The sequence below is a fragment of the Penaeus vannamei genome, chromosome 15 (genome assembly GCF_042767895.1).
Source record: "Penaeus vannamei isolate JL-2024 chromosome 15, ASM4276789v1, whole genome shotgun sequence".
NCBI lineage: Eukaryota > Metazoa > Arthropoda > Malacostraca > Decapoda > Penaeidae > Penaeus > Penaeus vannamei.
In genome coordinates, this window is record NC_091563.1 from 3,390,106 (window position 1) to 3,400,105 (window position 10,000).

The 10,000-nt window shown below is 34.5% G+C and overlaps 2 protein-coding genes across 3 annotated transcripts in view; one reads left to right on the plus strand and one right to left on the minus strand.

Annotated features, from left to right (window-relative positions):
- The window catches only part of LOC113801329 (ERI1 exoribonuclease 2), a 7,920-nt gene extending 644 nt beyond the window's left edge, over positions 1–7,276 (plus strand). The window contains 6 exon segments of the mRNA XM_027352157.2: positions 1–3; positions 204–404; positions 665–814; positions 1,145–1,245; positions 1,590–1,769; positions 2,538–7,276. The exon segment at positions 1–3 is cut by the window's left edge and continues 62 nt beyond it. Of these exon segments, the coding sequence (XP_027207958.2) occupies positions 1–3; positions 204–404; positions 665–814; positions 1,145–1,245; positions 1,590–1,769; positions 2,538–3,662 (1,760 nt within the window). The 3' untranslated portion in view covers positions 3,663–7,276.
- Positions 7,277–7,936: 660 nt separating this feature from the next.
- The window catches only part of NC2beta (negative cofactor 2beta), a 23,692-nt gene continuing 21,628 nt past the window's right edge, over positions 7,937–10,000 (minus strand). For both annotated transcript variants that reach the window (XM_070130317.1, XM_027352150.2), the window contains exons 2-4: positions 9,493–9,717; positions 9,078–9,241; positions 7,937–8,949 (exon numbers count right to left, since the gene is read on the minus strand). In XM_070130317.1, the coding sequence (XP_069986418.1) occupies positions 8,827–8,949; positions 9,078–9,241; positions 9,493–9,717 (512 nt within the window). In that variant the 3' untranslated portion in view covers positions 7,937–8,826. The remainder of the gene's footprint in view (positions 8,950–9,077; positions 9,242–9,492; positions 9,718–10,000) is intronic.

Consider the following 10,000-nt stretch of genomic DNA (forward strand, 5'->3'; position numbering starts at 1 on the left):
CAAGTAGGTATCTTAATATGGCTGTTAGATGATATATAGAATATGATATTACATGTGGAGTTGATATTTGTTATAAAGTAACCAATACACATATGCTTGCACATGTATTTACAGTCAGGATATTATTCTTTTTTGCAAAGTTTAAGCCTGCAATATATAATGTATATTCTATTCTTTTCATTAATCAATTTCTTTATTTCCAGAACAAGAGTTTGACTACATTGTTGTTTTGGATTTCGAGTCGACGTGTTGGGAAAATGGCCCACGCCTCGGAGGGCAAGAGATTATTGAATTTCCTGCTGTTCTTCTTGATGTTTATAATGGGAAGATTGTGTCGGAGTTTCAGCAATATGTTATGCCTACAGAACAGCCTGTTTTATCAGCATTCTGTACAAAACTTACAGGTAGATTGATATTACTGTACTGACAGCTTACTTTTTCTAAAAAGACAGATAAATAAAATCAATTAACAAATTAGTAGATAAAGAATACCTATGAAAAGCTACTTACAACATTAATATAAAGATACACATTTATATGTGCAGATAGATAAATGAATAGATAAATATATATATATATATATATATATATATATATGTATGTATATATATATAGATTCATATAAAAAAAAAATCTGGTAGAATGAATTTCTTATTCTCTGCAGGCATCACACAGGAGCAGGTTGACAATGGAATTCCCCTTGGCGCCTGTCTCTACATGTTTTCAACGTGGATTCGGAAGATGAGTGAAGAGTACAAAGTAACGTTCAACGCTAATGTCTCGGGCAAACGTGCTACATTTGCTACATGGTCAGGTAAGTCTGCATCTGATTATGTGATTTAACAAGAGAAATGTGCAATTAAGTAATCTTGCCTTAAATTAGACAAAACAATTTCTTGTCGCTTTTGATAAGAATTTTGATTTGTGATTCTAAAATTTTTGGATAAAATGCTGTATATCGCAGTTACTGTGTCAGATATACGTTGCCTCATGTATTTAAGACTATATATTGCTGATTTTTAGATTTTCCAACTTGTATGACTTCATATCTTTTTAAACTCAACTTGAAAAATAACTTGATGCTGCAGTGCTATCTGTTAAAGTTATAGCTTTTTCTTCATGCATTACAATTTTCTTCAAACAGACTGGGATCTGGGTGTATGTCTACAGTATGAATGCCAAAGAAAAAACCTGAGAAAGCCAGAATTTTTTAATCAATGGATAGATATTCGTGCAGTGTATAAGGTATGTAAAGGATGTTTTTATTTGGCCATAAACTAATTCAGTATGCTATACTAGCTAAGATTTCTTTAATTATTGTTTTTTTAGGCAGTGCAAATGTTGCTTACTAGAAGTTCAAGAATTAAGATATTTTATTTGTTTCCTCAACCAAAATAATAAAATCATGCCTTAATTAAACTTATAGTTGATATTTAACTCATTATAGTATTAGCTAATGTTAAGCCTGTTATTTATTCACTAATTACTGCAGTAATATACAATTATAAGCAAATTAATCAAAAGTTTTATATTTTAAGTAATATCTTAAAACCAGCAATGGCATTAGAAAAGACTTTCCGTCATTACAGAATTTTTATCAGTGACGTCCCCAGGGTCTTGCTGGGGCCCTTAAGGACTTAGGAATTGCATTTGAAGGCAGAGAGCATTCGGGGATTTGCGATACACGTAACACTGCTGCACTTGTTTCGCGTATGGTGCGGGATGGGTGTGTCTTGACTATCACCAAGACATTAGTACCCAAAACTAAGGTCAGATATTAAGATTAAAGATTCCTTTTGTATTTTACCTTGTTTAATAACTGTTAAGATATGCTCATATGATCAAAGGTGTTTAAATATATAAATATACCTTATGTAGATAATGTATTAATGTAGTGTTATATTATAATGTTTGTATATAAAAATTTTGAAGACATGTGAATGAATTTATGCAGGAAAGGGTTTTGAAAGTTACTTTCTTTAATAAGTTGTAGAATACTGTGTGTGTGTGTGTGTGTATGTATATATATATATATATATATATATATATATATATATATATATATATATATATATATATATATATATATATATATATATATATATATATATAAGCAAAGTATAGGTAAAGTCATAAGTGTCTTTATTTTAGAACAATTTTAAAGAAAGTATTATTGTTTCTGACTCAGTGATGAATGATTCTTAATGTTGTCTCTGATTGTGATAATATAATTTTATGTCATTGATCACAAATTCTATATATTTATTTTTTAATGTGTCATCAAATAAAATGTTTTTAACTTAAGTAAGGCCATTATTTATCATTTTTCATTTCTGATACTTCCCCTCCCTTATTAAGTTTACTGCCTAGCATGAACTGCCAATTTCAAATATTTTGCCTAAAACACATACCCGTAACTCGCACTGGCATGTGTTTCAGAAACTGGAATCAAAACTCGTTGTTCATGAACTGAGTGGTGAATCTTGCAAGTGGACGAGATTGTACATATTATCCTAAATTTCTTCATAATCAAACAGGGATTCTCCATGAAAGCAGCAGCACAGAAAATCTTTAACCAGGTGACAGCTATAGGGAAGAGGAAGTCCGACGGCAATCAAGAAAACACTGGATTAAAAAGAAAACAAAACACCCAGGACTTACCACCTGTACCGGAAGAAACCGCTAAAGGAAAACAATTACGAAATTCTACTGTAGTGTATCAGGGCCATTCTTCTTCAATGCCTACAGATGGTGGTGTACAAAGTTACAAAGAAATAAATTCAGATGCCATAAGTTTTGATCTTGGCTTTCAGGATATTATGAGTGATGCAGGAAATGTGTTTGAAAAGATAGAGCATCGCGGAAATAGGTCTCTTGTTAGTGAGAATAACAATGATAAAAATAATTCAAATCAAAATTCATTCTCTTCAAGTGAGGTGTTTAAAGTGCCAAATCTTGCATTTTGCAAAATAAAAAGTTTAATTTCAAAGACATCTAAGACCTCAGCTATTGATAATTCAAATACACCGAAACAACCTTCTGGTACAGGTACACCAAAGCTATTAAATTACACCAGTATTGAAACACCAGTGAGCTGCAATAACAACAGTAGAGGTGGTTTGTCAGATATGTCTACTAGTTGCATTCAGAACAGTGAGTTAAACCGATCTGAATTTAATGTCTCATTATCTGATATTCAGGGTTTTAAAAAGACTCCTCCCCTTTGCGACTGCGGACGAAGAGCTAAGCTTCTCCTTGTGTCCAAGCCGGGTCCTAACCAAGGAAGACATTTTTTCTCGTGTCCCAGTGGAAAGTCCAATCTGAAAAGATGCTGTACTTTCTTCAAGTGGGAAAATGAACCATACGTAAAAGCCTCACCCAGAGGGAACAGTTTCAGGACACCAATTGCAAATCTGAACAATCATCTTTTGTCTAAAACTTTACCAGTTCACAGATCCGTGCACAAGCAAAAAACATTAGGTATTCGTAGGGCCTATAGTGAAGTAACTCGTAACAAGAGGTGTTATGCAGAAAGAGCCAAATTTGGTGAAGGAACGTCTGCTGACTCTGTGTGTCATAATGAAAACTCTGCTAACGCATCAGTTCAGATTACTCCATACATAGTGAAGACTAAACAGATGTGTAGCAGTAATATCAAATAAATATTGCTGTAAATTTTATTCATATGTGTAAAAATCTGGAAAAAATATGGGATAACATATATGCATGATTGCTTGCAATTAGAGATAAAGCATTAACTGCTGTATATGTTTTGATTTAATGAGATGGTCATAGTTTAAGAAAGACTCAGGTTCTCATGAGTGATACTTAATCATTTCTTTTATGATATTTAAATATTAATATGTTCTTTACAGAAATGAATTGAAGACAATTAGACAATATGTAGGCTAAGCTGGATATTATTATTATTTAGCAATTTTGCATAACCTGTTGCATCATGGAGAGGAAGAAGTTTGCAACTTATTATTTAAAGACGTGATAGAGAGAAGTGATAAAAATGTTAGTATATCTGTGAAGTTATTTTGACTTCACCAATGGACTGTACATATGACAAATGATAATACTTCTTTGTTTTAGTTCAGTGAAACCAAAAGTACATGTACACACGCACTATTCACTAAGATTTTTCTTCCTTTCTTTTTCTTTTTTCTTTTCTTTTACACACAGATGACTTCATAACTAACAAAGAAGTCAATTGCTAGGTCTACCTGACATCACCTGTTTACCCCGTTTCTCAAATTTCTGGGAAAAAATCTTCATTTTTACCACTATTTTGATTGTAATTGATAATATAATAATGTTAATAATGAGGATAATAATATTAATAATAATAACAACAGCAGCAATAATTGTAACACTAATACCCTGTTTCTTAAATTTTTGGGAACAACATTTGTAACACTAATACAAATAACTAAAATAAAAGGTATTATCAACAAAATTCAAGAATTGGGATAAACAGATGAGATCAAGTAGGTCAAGGAACTGACTTCTTAGCTATCAAGTGTTTGTAGAGCCATCTGAGTGTAGAAACAAATAACCAAACAACGGGCAAGTCTGTTAATATATAATTTGTGATAATTCTATGCATATTTTGATAATATGAATTAAATTTCTTCAATTTTGTTATCAGCCATCTTCAATAGAGTAATGCAAAAAATAGGTTATTTGACAAAAATGTAGTTATCACTATCAGCCCTTTGTACCTGAGATATAAAGATACCACATAAATTACCCGAGCACAGGCAAACCATCTGTCTGCCTATTTTAATCTATATATAAAACTGAATTAACAGGTATATATTTGTATGATACCTTTGTCTATAGTCTAATAATAATAATTCTAGACCCCTAACAATTCCCTGCTCATTGTTGTCATGGGGAGGTTTAGGAGACAGAGATTAAGACCTAATGTTGGGGATCTCCTCTACCTTGGGTCTTTTCTTCTTCCCTTTCTGTTTCCTTCTCTTCTCTAACCACTTCTATAATCCACTTTCTAAGATGTTACAGCTGTGGATGAAAGGCCGACTTCGTGCCAGTCAGTCATGTACGGCCTAGGGGAGCCATGGGCATGGTATTCCCGTTTAGTTGTCTAGCTCTCACCCCTAATGGCTTGACTGGAGGTTAGACTATTATTCTCTCCAACATACTTCAGGCTCACTATGGCCAGTAATGAAGAATTAGGGGCAATGAGACTTGCCCCCTTATCAACTAAACCCCCCTCCCAATACCTTGCTCGTTGTTGTCTTGGGAGGACTTAGGAGATGGAGACTGAGGCTCAGGGAATCTCCCCTACCTTGGGCTTCAGCCCTCACCTCAAATAATTTTGCTTGGCATTTTCTTCTCCCTTTTCCTCTTCCATATCTTGTCCATCCTCTTTTATTCCATTCCTAAGGTATGGGAGCCATGCTGAAAGGATGAAAGGCTGGCTTTGTGTCAGTCATGAATGGCCTCTGGGAGCCATGGGCACAGTATTCCCTTGGTTAATTGCCCAGCCCTTATCCCTTATGGGGACCCTGAGGGGTAGACCATTTCTTTACCCCATTTTATTCAGGCTCACCATAGCCAATAATGAAGATTCTTTACCCTTAATAGGGGCATTAAGGCTTGCACCTTCATCAACTAGCCTACCTACCACTGATACTAATATCCCCTCCTCGATGCTTACTGACAAATCTATCAATTCCAAAACACCCACCCAGGTTATTACTACAACCTCCAGAAAGCACCCCTTCCTCTCTCCCAACGTTCTCTTCTCCATCTACTTCACAGTCCTCTTCAATGTCTATCCCCTCTTCCCTTATTACTACTCTTCATCCTTATTGTCCTCCCCACTGGACTACTCCACTCCCCCCACCCCATCTTCCTCTCGCCCTCATCCTTCTACTACCTCTTATCTCTGTAAACCTTTTGAGTACTGTCTTTGGCCCAGCCAAGTGGGATCAGTTCTGAGAATACCTTTCTCTTTCAACAGTGCCTCCAAAAACAAGTAAGGTAAGGTTACTTTCCCCTGATTGTTCACGCCTTGTCACAATTATGGTCAAATTCATTTTCAAGTCTAAATCCAGATACTCCAATCTTTACCACTTCCCTGATACCTACCCCTCCTCCTTACTTTATTTGTCACATCAGGCAACCTAAACGTTCCCCTCCACCCTCTCCTACATCTTCCTCTTTTGCTCCTCAGATATCTGTCTCCTCTCCTCCTCCTCACAAGAGAACCTTTGTTTCACAGTCCTCTTCACCCAACTCTCCTCTAGAAACCCTTGAAGACATCCAAAACTTCCTAAAGATGAACCAAGGTAACACTCTGCTCCCTCATCCACCCCCCAATGCCTCTGTTCCTACTCCTCCTACATTTAAAGTATTTGCAGATATCATCTTCCTCCTTAAGTTCCCTCCACCCCCTATCCTCCACTGATTTTAATTCCCCTGGTTCCCAACTCCAGGTTCCCCTTTGAAAACTACTATTACCCTACTTCAGTGCTTACTGTCCTCATTATTACTTCACTCAAAACCACTCCCTCTTCCACAAGGCCCCATCCTTATACTACCCCCACCTCTACAAACCTTTTGAGTACTTTGTCTAGCCAAGCAAGAAAGGATAAAAAAAAAAATTGTGGTCCCTTCTACAGCTCCTTACTCTGACAATAGTCCTCTTCCAGCAATGCCTCCAAAAACAAGGAGGCAAAGTTTCCTTCCACAGCCACCCCAATCACTCCTACCTTGTCACAGTTACATCCGAAACCCAAGCTAAAGCATTATCTTTGACTTCACTGGCAAACTCATTCATGCCCTGCTCTGCGATAAGGATTGTGGACAAAACTTACTCACCTGCCTCATTGATTATGATGCAGCATCATTACAATGCTTCACCATTTCACTGGAGGCTTCCATAACTTCTCTTACACATGCCTACACCTCATCCAAGCCCCAATCTTTCTGTTCCCATTCCCTCTACACTCAAAGTGACTACCAACACTACTACACCTTTCTATATTGCCATGTGACCTTTGATGTCTAGCACATTTACTCTGCTTTGTAACTATTTACCATTCTGTACTCTAGACTAATGACTGCAGACATGAAATGTTATTGAATTCCAAGTATAGTCTTTATTGCTTCCACATATGTAATGCAAAAGGGAATCTTTAATGACAGAGTGATATATATATATATATAATCCTTGAGACAAAGTTAGAAGTCCTGGAATATGACTTTTAAGAATAAATAAAACATTGTATAAATGCCTCTCTTATTTTTACCTAATATTACTAACTGATGAAATGTAGGAAAAATACACCAACGTGAATATTGATAATAATTACTAGCATATAATAAATCTGTAAAAATAATATGTATGCTTTTCATAATATCACTGATATTATCTCATTTGGTAAAGCTAACTCTGGCAAAAGTTATCACTTGCAAGATATAAAATCTAATAATCATTTACCATTTAAACCTATAAAGAAAAAAAAAAAAAAAAAAAAAAAAAACTCATGTTTCAATTATTTTCTTAGATGTTTTCTACTTTAGGCAAAGTGGAATAACAGTGCAAAGATTTACATGTGTTATTTGTGAGCTTATCAATTATAAAATGCCAAGAATGGTATTTTTTCTTGCTCATTCACTGTTTACTTGTTTTAATACTCACATATATTTTAACTCTCATTATACAATAAATCATATGCATGCAGGCACCCTGCACGAATGTATGCATCCACATACACACACAATCTCACACCCCCACCCCCACCCACACCTACACAAAGTAGTGTAAGTATCAAAGAATACTGATGAAAACAAGTACCTCAAAATATTAATCTTAATTTTACAATACCACTTACAGTATTTATCTTAATTCAGTATGTTACATATGATTGTAAGGTTTACAGGTAAATATTACATGAAAGCATTTACATTTTCCTTTTATTGAAAAATAATATATAACTGCTTGTGTAACAATCAATTTTTTATTATAAAAGTAAGTCTAACACATCTGAATGAACTTCCAAAAACCATAATGACGACTTATAAAAAAGAAAAATCTAACCAAATATCATAGTATACTGTAATATACTGATTGGTATACTTAAGTGTTCCTCTTATCACAAATTCTTTGTAAGTAAATTTCTGGTAATACTTTCTCTTATACATAAAATGTCACCTGAATGAAAAATTTCTTCAAAAAACTTGCCTGATCATTTTGTGAGGCAAAAACTTTGCTTAGCAAATAATCAGGCATTAATTACTTTAATCATTTAGTTGCCAAATGGTAATAAAAAATAAGAACATCATTATTACTATATTATTTGATAAAAAGACTCTGAAAGAAATCAAACCACATTGAAACTCGAAAAAAGTAATGCATAGAACTACATACAGTGATGGAATATACACTGACCAGCTTTTAAACAATTTCATCCACAGAAAAAAGGAAGATAAACATATAATGTTTTTTCACTCTTTCTGTCATAACTAAAGAATCAGTTAAATGGAGCAACATTTGATTTCATTAGATACATATATCCCAGCCTTATAGTTATGCATAACATAAATCATTATTTCATGTTTAATCAAATTTCCTGATATACTTTTGTATCTTTATCTCTCCAGTCTGTGGGAACAAATCACAATCTGTATCTGGGAAAAGTATATTCCCAGCTGGCAGATCCACAAAACCAAATTCAGAAAATAAATTCCATATACCTTACAAAATCATATTTTTGGGAACTTAACTTTAAGTACAATAATATGGTTAGACTTCTTTGTAAAATCTGACAGCTGGTTTGGGGTTACAGTTTAAGAATAATCTTCATCTTCATCAATTGCCTGTTGCTCCTGCTGCTGCTGTTGAGCGGCTGCTGCCTGTGCTTGCAGCATCTGCCACTGCTGCTGTTCAACCATTTCCACTTGCTCTCGTGCCTATGTTGGAGAGAAAAAAGAAAGAAACATTGGAAATTTTTCCTTTACCTGGTATGAGATGTCAATAAACTAAATGAAAATAATCATTCTACATACCACCTGTTACTAATAATCATCCTAAATCTGACCTTTGCAAAAAGCTCTTGTTGCTGTCTAAGTAATTCTTCTTCCGGGATGCCAAGGTTTTCTAAGCGGGTGCTTTTTCTTCTCTTCTTGGCTGCCATTGCTTTGCAGTCTTTGAGCACAGCCTCTGCATCCGCTCTATAGTCACCAAAACCTAGTTTATCTAATGCTGTAGAAAATTTACATGATTTGAATAATAAAAAAACAAAATATTATCGTAATGAAGCTGACAGTTGGTAATGTATAGAAAAACTTTAAACAAAGATGCTACAATCATATGTCTTACATATGAAATAAATCTTACCTTTATTGATAACCCATAAAATGAGCTATTCTACCAATAACTTATCATGGCTTAAAGTTTTGCACTTGAATTCTGATATATGAATTTCTAATGCAAAAAAAGAGATGATGACTTACACATTAGTATATGTTCGGCATTGATGGTTTTCTTTTGCTGTTGGTTGCAAATCTCATTAGCCTCTGAGGACAGCAAGTGAATAAACTCTGTGCAGCAGTTCAGGATCAGTTCCCGAGCCTCATTGGCAACACGTACGTTTGGCAAGAGCTCTTTGATCATCTTGTTCATTGCCGCTCGAGGAATAGTGAGCTCATCATCTGGCTGGTCACTGGACACACTCATGGCTGAGAATATGAAATGAAAAATATGAAAAGAATCCAAACTGTAAATTATGTGTTATTATTAGTTATGTTATGAAATATTTTGGGGAAAAAAGAAAAAAAAAAATGGTTTCCTTATATCATAGAGGTTTAGATAAACTTGAACATGAACCAGATTATAGTTACAAATGAACCAAGAAAGCTATGATGGAGCTAATTAAAAGACCTTAATCATACAGACTAGAAGACCAACTTCACAACGACATAGAGACAAGACTGCTTATGTTAAATGACATTCAATAATGCA